Source organism: Yarrowia lipolytica, chromosome 1F, assembly GCF_001761485.1.
Source record: "Yarrowia lipolytica chromosome 1F, complete sequence".
Taxonomy (NCBI): Eukaryota; Fungi; Ascomycota; class Dipodascomycetes; order Dipodascales; genus Yarrowia; species Yarrowia lipolytica.
The window spans coordinates 3747198-3765330 of NC_090775.1; the positions used below are offsets into that span (position 1 = coordinate 3747198).

Genomic DNA, 18133 nt, shown 5'->3' on the forward strand with positions numbered 1-18133 from the left:
GGCTGACCCCACAAACGGAGAACCAACCCAACATCTGGTGGACTGATTGGGAACCGTACGTACAAAAGGAAGGTTGAGGAGCATGTGATATTATGAGGGGTACACAGTACGTGGCAAGGATACAAGGATAGAGTGACTGACACGATTTCTACATTGTCCAAGCACACTTATTTTCTACAATACGATTCAGGCCCCTCATATACTCCGCAGTGATTCTTTGGATGCTTGCTTTTGGACGTACTAACTCCGCTTACCCAAAGTGCCATAGCCTTCAAGTAGTGCATATATAATGGAGTCGAAGAATAGGAAGATGTTGCTCACTTGTACAGTACCAGATGTGGGCCAGTGAATGGATCATTGAGGATATTTTATGTCTCCTTCTAAAGAATATGCTCACACTCCAATAAATTATCAACTATGGTTGGTGTACGGCTCCATGCCTGCTATAGTACGCACTGCCCGTAGCTAGAGGACTTCGATTGCTATAATTGCTTTAAATGTGGTTGGGGCAAGTTTCGAACCGCTGTGTCTGATTTATGTGAATTCAATTCGCATGTACGTAGGTGATAAAACCCGGTGCTTTTGTAGCTATGATTCAGCAGAAAAATGATTCGGAATTAATTGACGGTTCTGTGTTTTCATCTGGGCTCAATTCTGAAGGTTTCATCACTGATGATCTTTTGTTCAGATTATCAACTGTTTACTTAGTAACCGAAGCGTGTTTCTCAACAAAAAAACCCACTCATTATTAACCAGAAATGGAGATAAAAAGCAATTAATCTCATACTACGATGTCCTTCCATTCAAAACAGCAATTTTCTGATCCACTTCGAGATTCGGAATGCTTTTATATATGACATCTTCACTACCACCACTGGGTGACTAATCTGGAACCTTAACGAAAATATAAACTCTCAGACTCGCTGGTGAAAAATTCAAAAGCCTCGACAGTGCTACACATCCACCACAGATAAAAATGTCAGCTTTTGGATTCCCCGGCGGCGGAGCTCCCACTCCTCCCCAAGGCTCTTTTTGGGATATGACTCCCGAGCAGCAGGGAATGTACTCGGCCAACCTCATCATGGGCACCATGCAGTCGTGTCCCGGAAAGTCCGTCATGGCTGGTGTCACCGGTTTCGGACTCGGTGGTGTTTTCGGTCTTTTCATGGCTTCTGTGAGTATCAACGTGTGGGGATAAGGTGGATTTTGAGTGGTAACATGATCGGTCAGGATTTGGGGTCAGTTTGAAGTCAAGTAGACTATCAAATGTGGAGACTGGATCACACATGTTGAGTGCTTTGGTGTTTCATATATGCCCTTGAGACGCTCTGAGTACACTCCAAGCGTGTTATAGAGTCCATCGAGTCTCTATCTCAAGTAAATCTCTGCTACTTTCAACGAATACTAACTAAGATGGCTTATGATGCCCCCGTTGGAATGGGTGTGCAGACAATGTCCGATCTGCCCTTCAAGCAGCAGATGAAAATCCAGTTCACCGACATGGGTAAGCGAGCATGGAGCAGTGCCAAGAACTTCGGTTTCATTGGAGGTGTCTTCTCTGGAACCGAGTGTTGTATCGAGTCTCTGCGAGCCAAAAACGATATTTGGAATGGTGTGGCTGCCGGATGTCTAACTGGTGGAGGCCTGGCCGTCAAGGCTGGCCCCCAGGCCGCTCTTGTTGGCTGTGCCGGTTTCGCCGCCTTTTCTGCAGCCATCGATGTCTACATGAGATCCGATAACAAGGCTCCTCCTTCCACTGATGAAGATCTTTAATTTATTGTACATAGTCTAAATGTGAGAAGTAACTGCTCTTACTGCTAAGAGTGTAGGCTAAAGAGAAACTGGGCCTGAAACTGCCAGCAGATGGTCGCGGGGGATCAACTGGACTTATATGAGTATGTACTGTAGGCTATGATTCTGAGACAGATCTACAGGTACAGACTTGAGACTCAAGCAGCTGCTTTTTCAGAACATCGAAGCTTGAATTCTGCCTGTGATTAGAAGTTCCAATGTAAAAATCATATTACAATATGTACATACTGTACAAGCACTCTCAGTTCATTCCTATAACTCTCTGATGCGGCTAAAAACTCCCTTCTCTGAGACATCAGCTAATGAAAAGGGTTGCGGTCTATGAGAAGTCCCCAGCGGCAAATTATGAGTGAGTAATTCGGAATGATACAATTCTAATTGAGCTTGGTAGAGCTCTATTGGTATTGGAATCAAACAACGGAGACTACTACCCGACCCCCACACCCTACAGGTTCAACTTGCTCACTTCTACTGTTTATACTTTTAAGAGTTTCATTATTTTCAACCTGAACCAATGATCACACGTTCTACACCGAAGGAGAAAAGACATTTACAATACGGACGCATTCATGACACTCATAACTGTTCTTAAACCATTTTCTTATTATCCCACCCTCCTCCCCCATTCCTCTTCATGCCTCGGTTTGTGACCCGTTGAATCTCCGATGCATGAGACATGTATGATAGTGGGCAGATATATTGAGAGGGTATAGACGAGATTATTGGCCAGAAAGTCTTGGCAACGCTCGGATAATGCTAGTTACGGGTATTTAATCCGGTTTGTCTTCAGTCTTTTCTCTTCTCTTCACATTTCATCCCGTCATACCATGTCTCTCAGAAACACCACCGCTCTGATCACTGGAGGATCCGGAGGTATTGGATACAGAATTTCAAAGGCCTTTGCCAGCGCAGGAGCTCGAGTTATCATCCTGTCTCACAAGAAAGAAGAAATTGATACTGCTCTGTTCGCTTTACCTGAACGACTTGAGGGAGAGAAGCATCATGAAGGCATTGTCCACAACGTCACCTCGGAACAACCTCCTGCTGGAGTAGACTTCTCTGAAGTAGATGTTCTTGTCAACTGTGCCGGCATTTCTCTCACCGGTCTACTCTCAACCACATCAACTAAAGATATACAAAATGTTGTCAACGTCAATCTAGTGGGAACCATGTTCATGACCAAGTTCGCCATGGAAGCCTGGCAGAAAAGATACCCTGAAAGAGCTGCTTCAGATAGAAAGGCGGAAGGAAATGGCTGTATCATTAACATTTCTTCCATTCTCGGACTTAGAGCCGTCTCTCCTGGTTTGTCTATCTACGCAGCTACAAAGACTGCTCTTATCATGTTCACCAAGAGCATGTGTGTGGAGGGAGGGAGAATGGCTATCAGATCCAACGCTATTTGTCCAGGATACGTCAGAACTGAAATGACCAAGGCTCATGAACTGTCTTTCAAGACTCCTCTCCAGGAGTTTGGAGACACTGGAGATGTGTCAGTAGAGAGCATTGCCAATGCTGCCATGTATTTCGCTACCAATCCTCAGGTTAGTGGCTCAATCCTCAGTGTTGACAAGGGAATTTGCGCCAACTGAAGTAATCCGTTTAATTATATATATAATGAATGTTTATGATCCAGTGTTGGATCGGCTCGCGCGTATCATCCGCCTCAGCAACCCAACTAAAATCTAACTAAAACCCTAGTACCCCAGACTATACCCTAACCTCAATAAACTTGTACTGTCTAGCTGAGTCATCAACCATGCATCCTCCCAACACGCACAATAATTCGACACACCCAAATCACATCACCACACTCTAATTATCGTCAAGTTCAGACGACGGTTCAGACATCACCAATGTACAACGATAACATGCCCCGTCGCTCGACGCGTTCGTCGCTAGCAGGATCCCCTGGTCAGGTCTCGGGATACCAAGGAGGCTCTCCTTACGTTGATGGAGGTATGCCTGGGGGTAACCACGGTGGAATGGTCCCGCATCAGGGATCGAACCCCTACGAGTTTGTGCCGGTGCCTCCGGGTCCTCTGCCTGTTCCAGTGATGACTCCGACTGTCAACCCGCCCATGTTCCCTGTCAAAAGGCCCACGCCAACCTCAATCGCCAAGGCCAACGCTTTTGGAGTCGGCCACTTTGGCATTGATTTCCTCACACGTATCACCTTTTCGCTACGATCAGGTATCGACTCGGAAGTCGACTGGGCTCTCACAGCACTCGTCCAAGCAACCTTCAACGCCCCTGACCAGTTCAAATTCCGACTAAATGAGTCTCTCATCGCCGACCTGCTGGGCCGTGTTCTCAAGGCCCGGTTTTTGACCCACAAGGAGTCCGCCGACGGAGAACACGTCGGAGACACGGACGCAGATGATCGAGTGCATCAAAGTGTGCTAGATATCATGCTCATTCTGAGAAACGCCGCTCTGGACCCCGAAAATGCCCAGTTTCTGGCTACTAGTGACAAGGGTCTTGAGGTGGTGCTCAAATGTTTGCAGGTCTCGCCCTCCTCCCTCACATCCGAGGTGCTCAGCTATGCCGTTGACATCTGCGAGTCTATCTCGTTCTATGTGTCTCCTTCCTCTTACGACGACCCTCTTCTCCAGGCTGTGGCTCATCTGTTGGAGACCTCGTCTGACCGAGCTATCATAATCTCTACCACTCGAGCACTCACCCGAATGCTGGTCCATGAGTATCACGCCCACCCAGAAGCAGAGACCGAGCCGAAGGAGGACGCCTTCCCTATCATTACTCTGTTGGCTCGACGATGGCATCAGATCGTCGACAAGACTGTGCAGATGCTGCTGGTTGAGGCTGACGAAGAGCTCATAATTGCTGCTCTCGATTTCCTCTATCAGATCACTCGTCGAGGTGCATTTGTCACTCGTCTGTTAGAAAACAATTCGAACGCTGAGATTCTGTCGACTCACCTGGCCCGTCTGTTACGGTTCGAGTTTCCCCACGAAAAGTTCATTGACTACATCCGACTTCCCCCACGGGCTACTCCGGGCCCTGTAAAGAAGAATGTCCCTACGGTCGACTCGCCGGCCCCACGTCTTCCTGAGGATGTTCTGAACAACCTTCTGACGATGCCTGAGCCCCATCGAGCCAATGCATGGATGCGAGCTTCATACGAGGAGACTAGCGGAGGTGAGGTGACCCAGATTTCTCTGTGGAAGTCGTACGAGTCGCAATTTGAGCCCTACTGTAAGGAGGGCTCTGCTCCCGGCGTGCACAGACTGCTCCCGGCCGTGGAGTTTATCAAAAATGTCAACGCGGCCTTCACTCGAAGTGCCGCCATGGTTGTCAGTCTCAACGATGGAACCAAAAAGTTCATTATCAAGGGTATTCAACCCCGAAAGGAACCCGTGGACCCTGCTACCATCGATGCACAGAAGCGCGCGGAGTTTGAACACCGTCGAAAGATGGAGGCCAGATATGCCGAGTACGATCAGGCTCGACGATACAGACTGGACAACAAGAGTGGAGTGTCTCCGGCCGCTATTCTGGTCATGACTAACATTGCCAAGAGCGATCTGGGCAAACTGGCACTGACTCATGTGGTTGACAAGGTGGTGTATGCTGGTACTGTCAACCCACACATTGCCCAGTACATGTTCCCCTTATTGGGCGAGTTGGAGAATGTGAAGCCCGAGGCATAGATGGGTACAATATAACCAGGAATTAATGTATTTGTATTTGTATGATCCAGGAAGCATGGGACAGCTCATGTTCAGTTCGTGTGATGTAATGTAACCCCAACCCTTAACTTTCTAACTATGCGAGTGACCATGCATCAGCGACATAGACGTCATCATCATCACCTTTACATTCGCAATCGTCATTCTTTACAATGGGTAACTTTTTTGTGGATTTATGGGAGTCCATTTTTACCCCCGGCACTACTCCGACCCTGGTCAAGGCCACCCACGGCTCGTTTGTGCTGTTGATCCTATCTCTGCTTTTCCTCATCTGGAACGCTCTGAACATCCACACCGTGATGCTGCTCATCATTGCGCTGTGTTTGTGGGGCACTTTGACCTGGTTCATTTCCGAAGTCGCCAAACTCAAGAAGGAGGGTAAGCTCAAGACCGACAAGGAGCTGAAGGAAGAGGCCGAGGCCAAGGAGTCCAAGAAGGAGCAATAAGGAGCTACGGGAAAAAATAATGTCGTCGCTAGACCTGCCATGAGAGAAAGTGTCGCCTTGCACATGATACAGTAGTGTGTGCTTCAAGGTATCTTGTTGATACATTAGAAGATACACCTTACGAGCGCGCATGCTTAGAAACACAACTAAATTTCGTTTGGAGGACATGCTGTGTCTCCTTTGGGGAGAATGGATATATATTCAAGTATTGTATTTGTAATGAACTGATATATGTTGGTTTGTGTTCTGAAGAGAGGCACTTAAGACTCTACACATACTTACTTGTAATACTTGTACTATAGCAACTTGTGCCAGAGCATGTCCAATCACTATAAATAAGAATAGAATACCTATATCCGATGATGCAAAACTGTTAAACAAAAGGTGTGTAGCTCGTCACTCAAGACATCCAAGCTGGATCACTGGAACCGATCTATCTTCATCAAGGTCCTGGACGCCACCAGCACCGTTGACTGTGTGATACAACGCTGACGCTCTACCAAGTTCGCTCCATGATTGTTTGTGAAGAGAGTCCTTTGGTGACTTGAATCCCCATCGCGTACCGGGCACACACTTGACAATGACGTGAGAGCCCTTTATTTGGGTTGAGCGTTGGCAGCCTTCTTCTTCTTCTTCTCCTCGTCCTCCTTGTTCTTCTTTTCGATTTCTCGTCGGTTGCCCTTGAGAATCTCCAGATGGCCCACTCGAGAGGCCAGCAGCTTTTCCGTGGTGGCGGTCAGAGCTGCTTGATGCTTCTTCGCAATCTCGACGTCTCTTTGAGCGCTCTTTCGTCGGGGAGCAATCTTTCGGGGAGCGGCCCTCTTGGGAGCAATCTTGCCAGTGGGCTTCTTGACCTTGCTGGTCTTTTCTCTCTTTTTGAGACCTGCTTGGGGCATGTTTTGATGGTGCTATGGTTGATGTAGATTGTATGGTTATGATGTTGGGATAGCCATCAATATTTTTTTGTCGTGCATGGGGGGCGCCTCAATAGGGTTAGGGGAAGGGGAATCTGTGATTAAGATCGTTGGGGGGCTATGGGCATACAGGGGAATTTATTGCGTATCTGAGATGTTAGGATTATGAAAATGTCGTCAGATTTTCCTTTCTCAGTCGCCTGAATCGACAAATCAAGGTTGTGAAGTTTTTGCGTCCACAGTGTTAAACTTATCGTGTCTGATCAAGTTTTTTTATTCTGCATAGGCGTCAAAAAATAACGAATGGGATACTGGGGAACAACCAGTGATTTGACTTATAACATCAGTTGCTAGAGAAGACCAAGTACTATTTGTGATCAATTCGCCTCCAGGTTACAGCCTCTACCTGTCACGCAATATGTTCGAAGTACGCTCCCGCAGACCGGGTAGTTCGAGATGCAAGCTTATTGTACAATATATACAAGTAGAAGTATCGTGCTTGTACACCTACTCGTGCGATAGTCAGAATCATGACTCTCCGACAATACATATTGTACGATGGCATACCCCAACTTGTTGCACCCGAAAGACCTGTTTCAGACCCTTGTCTCAATGCTTGGACATGCCGATACATTTAGTCACTTCAAATAATGGCAAGTTTTGCGTGACACATTTCCCGCCAGTGATTATTACGCCGACCGATAGCCGCGCGTGGAAAATCGGCAAATAAAAAGATTTTTTTCCGATTTCAAAGTGGACCGAACGGCTCAAAGTCTGCTGGCGAGACTGCAAAACTCACAGCTCACAGGGTCCACGAGTCAGGCACATGTTACCCTATGTAAACAGGGTTTGCTGATTAAGAGCTTGCCACAACGTAGAGAAACAGGAGTGGATCACTACAAACCAAGTGTGTGGTAACCAAAATAATAAAAGGGCGTCTTACAATCTTGTATCAGCCAATCAAGCGTCCATAATTAGCTGACGTCGACATCGACCCACTGCTGTACAATTCTCCGTACTGTAGTTACCATACGGAAACTGAAGCATAAGATATGACCCACGAACATCAGTATAAATCTCCATGCTCTAGCCGTGCCTTTACGCTGTACTCGTATGAGTACTACACGCACTAGGGATACTCAGGTCCTGCCAACCTCCATCGCCACGCTTGCAATTGCAGCAGCGGCGTGCACCGAGTGTGGCCTGGGCTTGTCGCTTTGGCTCTGCTCCTCAGACGTTGCGCCTATGCCATGCCATGCTTCTTGTCTACTCAGTCCCCCTCGTTTGCCTCTCACAGGCAGTCTCTGAGTCACGTCTTGTGGGGAGAGGAGGATGTGTGGTGAGGAGGCTTGGGGCGTGTAGTGGGCAACGGTTGGCCGTGGCTGAGAATGCCAGGGAAGAAGAATGACGGAAATAACAACGTAAAAAAAAAAAAAGGACGAAATATGCTACCAAGAGAAAGAAGCACCTGGTGACACTCTCTCCAGCAGCTCCTAACGTCTTTGTCACTTTTGCTCAATCTCAAAAGCTGCTCCATGAACTATGAAGCTTAACATCATAGGCTCTTGAGGATGTGCCAAATATTATCAAAGGGTCCGGGAATAAGCGGATAGAGGGGGTGGTTGGTTGTTAAATATTACGTAATTGGATTTTTCACCCTCCAATCTCTTCGATCTGCCCCTTGGAGCTCACATCTTCCATTCTCTTACACCTCTTAATCCCCTTCATCCAACTCACTCACACTGTCTTCAGCTAACTTCAGAACCCTATCTGACCGATAAAAAAAATGTCCCAAAAATTTAGACCTTATTATATTACTATAGGCCTGTCTCCCTTTTCTTACCCAAGTGTACTCACCCTCCAAAACCCAACCCGCCCAAACCATGCTCACGCTGGCTGGACCCCAGGCCTATTCTCAGTTCCGAGTGAATTCTCTGCTCGAGAACATCAACAAGGCCGTCAATTCGTCCGCCGTGGCTGCCATTCGAGCCATCTACGTTCATTACGTTGACACTGGAGATGCAGCTCTGACCGAGACCGAGTCCAAGCTGCTCGACTCTCTGCTGGACTACGACCAGAAGGCCGACGCTGGAGATGCTCTGACTGCCGCCCTCATCAAGGCAGCCGTCAATGACGAGGCTGAGCTCCCGACCGACTCGTACCTGCTTCGAATCATCCCCCGACCCGGCACCATCTCGCCTTGGTCCTCCAAGGCCACCAACATCACCCAGAACTGCGGTCTGCCCCACGTCAAGCGAGTTGAGCGAGGTCTGGCTGTGCTAATCCAAGTCCGTAAGGGCTTCCCTCTGGGTCCCCACGTTGAATCCGGCGCTTTCCTTGATTTCATTTACGATCGAATGACAGAGGCTATCCGAATCGGCGCCCCCGTCACCGAGAAGGACCTCTTCGCACACCACGAGCCCAAGCCTCTCGTTTCCGTGCCTCGTGCTGGTATCGCTGAGGCCAACAAGTCTCTGGGACTCGCCCTGGACCAGCCCGAAATCGACTACCTGCAGACCGCTTTCCCTCAGCGAGACCCCACCGATGTGGAGCTGTTCATGTTCGCTCAGGTCAACTCGGAGCACTGCCGACACAAGATCTTCAATGCCGACTGGAAGATTGACGGCGAGAACATGCCTCACTCGCTGTTCAAGATGATCCGAACAACCCACGAGAAGAACCCCGGCTACACCGTCTCTGCTTACTCTGACAACGCCGCTGTCCTCGAGGCCGCTGGATCTGGCTTCTACTACGCTCCTGATCCTAAGACCCAGGTCTACACTCTTAAGCCCGAGCCCGTCCAGTTTCTCGCCAAGGTCGAGACCCATAACCACCCTACTGCCGTCTCTCCCTTTGCTGGAGCTGCCACTGGGTCTGGAGGAGAGATCCGAGACGAGGGTGCCGTCGGCCGAGGCTCCAAGCCCAAGGCCGGTCTTTCTGGCTACTCTGTTTCCGATCTGCTCATCCCTGACTTCAAGCAGCCTTGGGAACAGGACATTGGCAAGCCCCACCACATTTCTTCTGCCTATGACATCATGATGGACGCTCCCATTGGATCTGCTGCCTTCAACAACGAGTTTGGCCGGCCCTGTATCTCTGGATACTTCCGAACCCTCACTACCACTGTTACCAATCACGCTGGAAAGCAGGAGATTCGAGGTTTCCATAAGCCCATCATGATTGCCGGCGGTGTCGGTACCGTGCGACCCCAGTTTGCGCTCAAGAACAAGCCCATCACCCCTGGCGCCGCCCTGATTGTTCTCGGAGGACCTTCTATGCTCATTGGTCTCGGAGGAGGAGCCGCCTCTTCTGTCGCTTCTGGAGAAGGATCTGTGGATCTCGATTTTGCTTCCGTTCAGCGAGGTAACCCCGAGATGCAGCGACGAGCTCAGATGGTCATTGATGCCTGTGTTGCTCTCGGCGACGCCAACCCCATCCAGTCTATCCATGACGTTGGTGCTGGAGGTCTGTCCAACGCCCTGACCGAGCTGGTCCACGACAACGGCCTCGGTGCCAAGTTTGAGCTCCGAGATGTACCTAACGCCGAGCCCGGCATGTCCCCCATGGAGATCTGGTGCTGTGAGGCCCAGGAGAGATATGTGCTGGGAGTGGCTGCTGCCGATCTCGATACCTTCAAGGCCCTCTGTGACCGAGAGCGAGCTCCTTACGGAGTTGTGGGTGTGGCCACCTCCGAGCAGCGACTGGTTCTGTCCGACAAGTTGCTCGGTTCCACCCCCATCGACATGGATATGTCTGTTCTGTTCGGTAAGCCCCCCAAGATGTCCCGAGTGGCTGCTACCAAGCCCTTGCGACTCCAGCCTCTGGACCTTGCACCCATTGCCTCCTTTGGCGAGGCTCTTGACCGAACTCTTCACCTGCCCTCTGTTGGCTCCAAGGCTTTCCTCATCACCATTGGTGATCGATCCGTCACCGGCCTGATTGCTCGAGACCAGATGGTGGGCCCCTGGCAGGTTCCTGTGGCCGATGTGGCTGTCACCATCACCTCATATGGCGGTGTCAAGACCGGAGAGGCCTTTGCTATGGGCGAGAAGCCCACTCTGGCTCTTATTTCTCCTGCTGCCTCCGCCAAAATGTGTGTTGCCGAGTCTCTGCTCAACCTGGTGGCCTCCGACACTGTTCTCGACCGAGTTCGTCTGTCTGCCAACTGGATGTCTGCTGCTTCTCATGACGGTGAGGGTTCTGCTCTCTACGAAGCTGTCCAGGCCATTGCTCTCGACCTGTGCCCCTCTCTGGACATTGCCGTGCCTGTCGGTAAGGATTCCATGTCTATGAAGATGAAGTGGGACGACACCGAGGTTGTTGGTCCTCTGTCCCTCGTCATCACTGCCTTCGGCCCCGTCATGGACGTTTCCAAGACCTGGACCCCTCAGCTCGAACGGGAGGAGGCCTCTTCTCTGGTTCTTGTCTCTCTGTCTGCCTTCGAGCGACTTGGTGGATCTGCTCTGTCTCAGGTCTACTCTCAGCTTGGCAACGAGGCTCCCAACGTGGACAACAACTCTGTTCTGAAGGGCTTCCTAACTGCTGTTTCCGAGCTGCACCAGAAGAAGGACGACATTGTTCTGGCTTACCACGATCGATCCGACGGTGGTCTTATTGTCACTGCTCTGGAAATGGCCTTTGCTGGCCGATGCGGTGTCTCTCTTGATGTCACTGGTAAAGATGCTCTTTCTGCTTACTTCAACGAGGAGCTGGGTGCTGTCTTCCAGGTGGCTGACTCCAACATTGCCGAGTTTACTTCCATCATGACCAAGAATGGCGTCCCTGCTTCCCAGGTCAAGGTGGTAGGCAAGCCCATAATCTCCTCCAAGGAGCAGACTGTCGACGTCAAGTTCAACGGCCAGCCCGTCTACTCGTCCAATCGAGCTGCTCTTCAAAAGGCTTGGGCCGAGACCTCATACAAGATGCAGCGTCTGCGGGACAACCCCAAGACTGCTGACGAGGAATACAGCAACATTGCCGACAACGCCGACCCCGGTATTGTTTTCAAGCTGTCATTTGACCCCACAGAGTCAATCCCTCAGTCTCTGGTCTCTCAGAAGCCTAAGGTTGCCATCCTCCGAGAGCAGGGTGTCAATTCTCACATGGAGATGGCCTACTGTTTCGAGCGAGCCGGCTTCACTCCCGTCGATGTCCATATGTCCGACCTCTCGTCGAAACGTCAGCAGCTCCCCGACTTCGTTGGTTTCGTTGCCTGTGGAGGTTTCTCCTACGGTGATGTTCTCGGTGCCGGAGCTGGATGGGCGAAGTCTGTACTTTTCTCGCCCGAGCTCAAGTCCGAGTTCACCAACTTCTTTGAGCGAGCCGACACCTTTGCTCTTGGTATCTGCAACGGTTGCCAGTTCCTGTCTCGACTCCAGGAGATAATTCCCGGAGCTGACAACTGGCCCACCTTTGAGCGAAATGCCTCCGAGCAGTACGAAGGCCGAACCACCATGGTCGAGATTGTCGATGAGGCCAAGGAGCCCTGTATTTTCCTTGGCGGTATGCGAGGTTCTCGATTCCCCGTTGCCGTTGCCCATGGTGAGGGCCGAGCCTCTTTTGCCTCCGAGGACAAGCAAGCCAAGTTTGCTTCCCAGCATCTGGCTGCTGTTCGGTACGTCGACAACTACGGCCACGCCACTGAGCGGTACCCCTTCAACCCCAACGGCTCTACTAACGCCATTGCTGGTGTCCGAACTCCCAATGGTCGAGTTCTGGCGATGATGCCCCATCCCGAGCGAGTGTCTCTGGTTGACGCCAATTCTTATCGACCCAAGGATCTGGCTGAGTCTCCCTGGATCTCGCTTTTCAAGAACGCTCGAAAGTGGGTCAACTAGACTCATTTTTGGAGAACTAATGTTATAAAAATGTATTGAATGATTGTATTGCTGTATAAATAGGAAGGCGATTACATAATGTTCATGTCGTATTCAAGCTCCCGCTACGCCCTGACCTGAAGCGCTTCGGGTGACATACGATTACGGATAATGAGCACTATCTGGGCCGAAGTAGCCAATTTTGGGAATGGGGAGTCTAGCTGGAGGTCCATTGTTGTCTGCCCCGGCATTAGACACGGTGTTGCCCCACCATTTGAGCTCGTGCTTCACATACTCGACCGAGAAGAAGATAATGATGGCAGACAAAGCAATACCAGTGTCCATGCCCGCTGAGAAGACATAGGCGTACTTTCTCCACCAGTTCATGAACCGGTTCTTCAGATAGTAGTTGAAGAAGATGGCAATGTAAATGCCCGTAGTTTTGTAAGAGAGGTTGTAAGGAGCCCAGTCGATGCAACCATGGCAGAAGAGAATGGGGTTGAACATCAATGCTTTTCGCTTGAAGTTTTCGATCTGGACAGTTTTGTGGGGGTACTTCTTCATCATCAGGTTGGGGATAAGCTCTTGGGCGGCGTAGAACACAAGGGCGAGAACTGTACCAAGCAGAAACATCCACTTAAGAATTGGGTACTGGTGGTCAAACATCTTCTTGGGGCCAATGATACCCCACGCCACCGAGGCACTGAAGAAAGTGGTGTCTCCGGGGCAAGTGAATCGATCCTTGTTCTTGGGGTCACAGAGATCGTCGATACTGGTGATCTGGAACTTTACCACACCCATGCAGATTAGACCGTTGACTAAAGTGGCCCACAATTGCAGCCAGAAGATAGAACGAGGGGGCAGATGAGCATAGTGAGTCAGCTTCTGGTCGTTAGCGTAATGCTGGGCCTGTGTGGAAATTTGCACACCCATAGCCTTGACAAAGTTGAGAGCCATGAACTGACCAGGAAGAGCGTATCCAATGATCAGCTCGGAGAGATAGTTGAGCGACATTTGCACGCCAGAGTATCCCTGGATGATAGTCAGAGGCAGCAGGAAGATACCAACTAGGCCAATGATAAACACCAAAGTCCAGACAGGGGTTTGCATGGGCCAATGTTCAACCAGAGCGATAGACAGACCGAACATAATGATGAGGATGAGATAGAACCACCAGTCGGGGACTTCGGGGTATTGTCTCATTCTTCGGGAGAAGGGATCATCTCGACCTTCGTAATTGGATCGTGTAATGTGTCTTATTGACTTTACCATTTCCATAAGGGCGTCCTTCATGATATCCCAGTCCATCAAAACTGTGTAAAGAAACATGAGAGGGTACACACAGAATGAGGATCCGTAAGAGACGAGGTTTCCAGCAGAGTAGTAGGGAGGGGAGTATTCTCTGTACTTTTTGTCATCAAACTTGTAGTCGGTGAGAATTCTCTTGACGTCGTAAGATTTTCCTTTGTTGTCAAACAATCGATTGGAGTTAATGGGGATGTATCCAGTCCAGTTATTGTTGGTGTAGTAGATTGCCAGAATAATGAGGCCAGAAATGAGACTGGCAATGTATGTGTTGAGATTGGAGAACAGGGGTGTGAAGACAGGCTGAAATCGTGACACTGCAACGTTCCAGTCAAACGAAGAGATGGGATTGTAACCAAGACCACCAATAGATCCCGTAACCACGGCCAGATCCAGATTCTTGGGTGCAATCCAGGTCATCCAGTTAAAAGTGCTGAAGAACTTCATTAGGTAATCAGGAACCCAAAAGTAGAGAAACGAGAAGAGAAATACTGCCAGGAAGAAAGTGTATCGCGAAACTTTCCATCCGTCGACGATCTCCTTTCGTCTGGGAGCCAGAAGAGCCCTGTTGACAGCCAGAGTAGGCAGTAGAGTGGGCCACATAGCTTTAACAGGGTACACAGCCACTCGCTTCATGAGTCCACCAAATCCAAAGCCGAGCATCTGAGTCACTAACATCAGCAGAAACATGTATCCATAATCGTTAGCCCAAGGCTGGTTATAAAATCGTGGAAGGTACTGGACAAGAACGTTGGAGGTAACATAAGGAGTTCCAGAAGCACAAGAGACCATGATTGTTGCTAGAAGTTGTTCTTTTTGTGACCAAACACCGGGATTGAGAGTTAGTCTCCTCCCCCTCACTTTGAATCCCCAGTCAGGCAAACAGTATTGCAAGAGTCGCCCAGAAGGGTACAATAGAAGTTGGCAGACTGACACTGTAAGGGTGATATGAGGCATTCTCAGACTGAAAAACTGGTTTACGAAGGCTGAAATGCCTACCCAAATGGTGCCAATGACCCACACTCTCCACGTCTCTGTAGTGCATTCGGTATCATCATATGGGTCGGTGACTGATCTGACCTCGGGATATGGGGACCACCAGTGGAATAAGGTGGCCCAGTATCGTAAGAGTTTTACATCTTCGTTTTCGCTTGTGGGGTCTTTTTCAGGATCAGCCTTTTCATCACTCCCAGTCTCTTCATGGCTGTGCTCTTCGGACTCGTGTGGCTGGTTGGCTCCCCCAACAACAGCAACAAGGTGCGTAAGCAGGACGCGATCGTGATCCGAAAAGTTGTGGTCGTTGCTGTGGTACTTTAGGTTCTTCCGAACAATGTCGATGGCTTCGGCCTCCGTCATTTCCTGGAACTTTTCAGCCATGAAATGAACCTCCAAAGGGTAGTCTCCAGTATCTTCACTGGGAGGAATACCCAGCTGGTAGGCGATCCAGCCGAGAACGTCCGGAGACTCGTGAATGCTCGGATCAATGTTGAAGGAATCTTTTGATGACATGATCCTACTTGTAGATAGTTTCTTGCTCCCCAGCTTCGAGGAGCCGAAATAAATACCTTCCCATTTAACTCGAGTAGGTGCATATCGTGCCTCGCCTTCCTAAGATTAAAGTCGCCTAATCAGCCACAGCATCGAGAGTTTTCCGGCGGTAGATTAGAACATGTTTTCGTATAAGCCACAGTGATTGTGCATATTTGGTTTTTGTGCCGGCTTGTTGTGCTTTCCGTGAAGTCTTCAAATCTGTGCCAAGTTGATTGTGTCTCGTTTACTCCTTATCAAGGCTTGGCACGGCTCAATGACGCAATCATCAAAGTTCGCGATGGTCAGTGTACACAAAGAAGACTACCGGCAGGCGAAGAGATGTAGAAACCAAATATCGGCTAGAGTTACGGGGAAATAAATACTCCTTGTAGCTACAAAGCTTGATCGACCGGAGTGTGGCGGCGTTATTTGGGAACCGATCGGACATTCGGAGTATAGGAAGTTTGATCTGATTTCATAACTACAAGTACAGTAGTCTTGGGGAGCAGTTTTCAGTGTGCTCAACCCCGCAGCGGCTGTGCTCTGTGGCACCGTCTTGCTGAAACGTCGCACTTGAAGCTATGTACAGTAGAACATACGATACCTACAATTGTAGTGTGCCATGTGTACGATACATGGCGTGCTCGCCACTTTACAGGAGGAAAGCTCATTATCCGAATGCAACCGCTTGTACAAAACCTGCATCATTGCAAACCCTCGGCAAGTGGAACGGCACGAAGAACCGATTTGTGTTCGTAGCACAACTGTGGCTGGCTATTAGACTCGTGAACCTCGAGAAAGAGTGTCGAGACTAATGCGTTTGGATTATGCGTTGGCAGCTGTGTCTGGACAATGCAACTTGGCCTATCCAGAATCACAAGAGTGTCTCGCCCAGAACGAAATGGTTAACTACTCGGTGGTATAAATGGCATCATATTATTTCTTCTCATGTCTGAGATAAATTATTTCCAGGATTATAGCATTTGATCACCAAACAAGCTTGTAATTTAGCGTCGAAGAGAGCACCACCTGCCCATGCTAACAGTTTTCCGCTCGAGACAAACCGATTGTTCCTTCGTATTTAGTCATTTCGGGAAGTTGCTTACGCTGTTATATGAAAGCTTAGTCGGGTCAGAATTGCTCTTGTGAAAGACACCACAGACTATAAGTACATACTGCTCTTGCAGTGCGGGGCATGAAGCTATTTTTGTAAGTCTTCAAATCATTTCACCAGGCGTTTTCCCTTTTTTTTTGACATGGGTAGAGGAAACGCTCCTTGGTGCACGGTATGTACCATGTTGTCTGTACGTTAGTTCACAGTGAGCGAAATAATGTTGACGTAATGGAGGCTGCAAATGACATCCAGGTAGTGTTCGTGCGACATTCATCGGTATATATGGTACAGTGGTTGTGTGTGTGTGTATCTGTCATTGCCCTGGTCTCGCTCCACATATCATTTTTTGAATTACTACATATGTACAGGTACAGGTAGGGTTCCCTCAGCACTTTCAGCGATGTTTCTTGATTCAATCGAATCATTGTAACTGTAAGTAAACCTCGACTAATAGACCCAGAGGATACTATGCAGATTACTGTATGGCATTTCCTGTGGTGACTATAAAAAGTGACTTAGTTTGCTCCAATAAGCTAATTATTGTTCCAGAAACAACGCTTGCCACTGCTACGAACCTCGTTTCCTCACGAAGAATGACTTCTTCCATGACTATTCGTTGCTTATAGCACCACCACAGACAACACTACATACTGTATTTAGAATGCACTGGCGTTGGAACGGGTACCTATTCCTCACCCAGGGGCCTATCGAGAGCTAACGTCTCGTTTTTGACATTTCTCCTCTAGCATCACCGACAATGTGCCATCATACTTGCGTTTTTCCATTCACCTGTATCATCCTCGACATTCACGGATCCCTCCAGTTTGCCTCCCATTGCATAACCGAACCACTTGAAAACAAAGAACACGCATCTTCTTGTACCGGTACGAGTACGAGTACTGTACCCTTGTCTCTCTCTCTGCTTGTACTCGCGTTTCTCTGTCACGTGACGTCCCTTTCTCATGCCGAACCCTGAAGGGCACGGCTGTGGGGGAGATGCATGGAGCACGCGAGCACACCATTTTGTAAACGAGTCAGGTGGGTATCAGCGCGTTGTTTGTGCAGCTGCGATGGTATGCACATTTGTGTGGGCTGTTGTTGGCTCATTTACGAGGCAGCATCCGTCCGAATGGAGGTTCCTCTTTCAGGTGTTTGGCGGCCTCTCACCCTTCGAACATGACAAAGTTTTCTTTTTCGGTGTGGTCAGGTAATTTTTTAGCTTGCTTTTTGGGTTGGTGTTAGTTTTCTCCTTTGGCTTCTGACGGGTATCAACAGGAACCACAGCTTCTACGGGAAGATTTCTCAAACCTTGATGGGTAAAACTAGGCAACCAGGCACACATGTTGCAGGAGGGGTCTGCTGTGGAGGGGAAGGGGGGTAAGACTTCAGGGTAAGCGGAAATGAGATCTGTAGTGTCCCCTGTAATACACATGTCCAATTTTAAACATGGGAATACCCATGTATGAACTGTTATAGGGGCCATTGG

General features: G+C 49.2%; 8 protein-coding genes across 8 annotated transcripts; 6 read left to right on the top strand and 2 right to left on the bottom strand.

The window, feature by feature from the left end:
* Positions 1–976: 976 nt before the first annotated feature.
* On the top strand, positions 977–1773 carry YALI1_F37481g (uncharacterized protein; the record flags this gene model as incomplete). The annotated part of the gene is made up of 2 exons (XM_506028.4): positions 977–1174; positions 1414–1773. 2 exons carry the CDS (start codon positions 977–979, stop codon positions 1771–1773), a joined length of 558 nt encoding a protein of 185 aa, XP_506028.3.
* An 866-nt stretch (positions 1774–2639) lies between these two features.
* YALI1_F37498g (uncharacterized protein) lies at positions 2640–3404 on the top strand (the record flags this gene model as incomplete). The annotated part of the gene is made up of 1 exon (XM_506029.3): positions 2640–3404. One exon carries the CDS (start codon positions 2640–2642, stop codon positions 3402–3404), a length of 765 nt encoding a protein of 254 aa, XP_506029.3.
* A 264-nt stretch (positions 3405–3668) lies between these two features.
* YALI1_F37508g (uncharacterized protein) lies at positions 3669–5483 on the top strand (the record flags this gene model as incomplete). Its single annotated transcript, XM_506030.3, has 1 exon — positions 3669–5483. The coding sequence occupies one exon, from the start codon at positions 3669–3671 to the stop codon at positions 5481–5483; it is 1815 nt and encodes a 604-aa protein (XP_506030.3).
* A 191-nt stretch (positions 5484–5674) lies between these two features.
* On the top strand, positions 5675–5968 carry YALI1_F37528g (uncharacterized protein; the record flags this gene model as incomplete). Its single annotated transcript, XM_002143086.1, has 1 exon — positions 5675–5968. One exon carries the CDS (start codon positions 5675–5677, stop codon positions 5966–5968), a length of 294 nt encoding a protein of 97 aa, XP_002143122.1.
* A 596-nt stretch (positions 5969–6564) lies between these two features.
* Positions 6565–6864, bottom strand: YALI1_F37540g (uncharacterized protein; the record flags this gene model as incomplete). Its single annotated transcript, XM_002143087.3, has 1 exon — positions 6565–6864. One exon carries the CDS (start codon positions 6862–6864, stop codon positions 6565–6567), a length of 300 nt encoding a protein of 99 aa, XP_002143123.1.
* A 1070-nt stretch (positions 6865–7934) lies between these two features.
* YALI1_F37551g (uncharacterized protein) lies at positions 7935–8225 on the top strand (the record flags this gene model as incomplete). The annotated part of the gene is made up of 2 exons (XM_068283509.1): positions 7935–7974; positions 8026–8225. The coding sequence occupies 2 exons, from the start codon at positions 7935–7937 to the stop codon at positions 8223–8225; spliced, it is 240 nt and encodes a 79-aa protein (XP_068139610.1).
* Positions 8226–8765: 540 nt separating this feature from the next.
* YALI1_F37559g (uncharacterized protein) lies at positions 8766–12719 on the top strand (the record flags this gene model as incomplete). Its single annotated transcript, XM_506031.3, has 1 exon — positions 8766–12719. One exon carries the CDS (start codon positions 8766–8768, stop codon positions 12717–12719), a length of 3954 nt encoding a protein of 1317 aa, XP_506031.1.
* A 141-nt stretch (positions 12720–12860) lies between these two features.
* YALI1_F37627g (uncharacterized protein) lies at positions 12861–15512 on the bottom strand (the record flags this gene model as incomplete). Its single annotated transcript, XM_506032.3, has 1 exon — positions 12861–15512. One exon carries the CDS (start codon positions 15510–15512, stop codon positions 12861–12863), a length of 2652 nt encoding a protein of 883 aa, XP_506032.1.
* Between the last annotated feature and the right edge of the window lie 2621 nt (positions 15513–18133).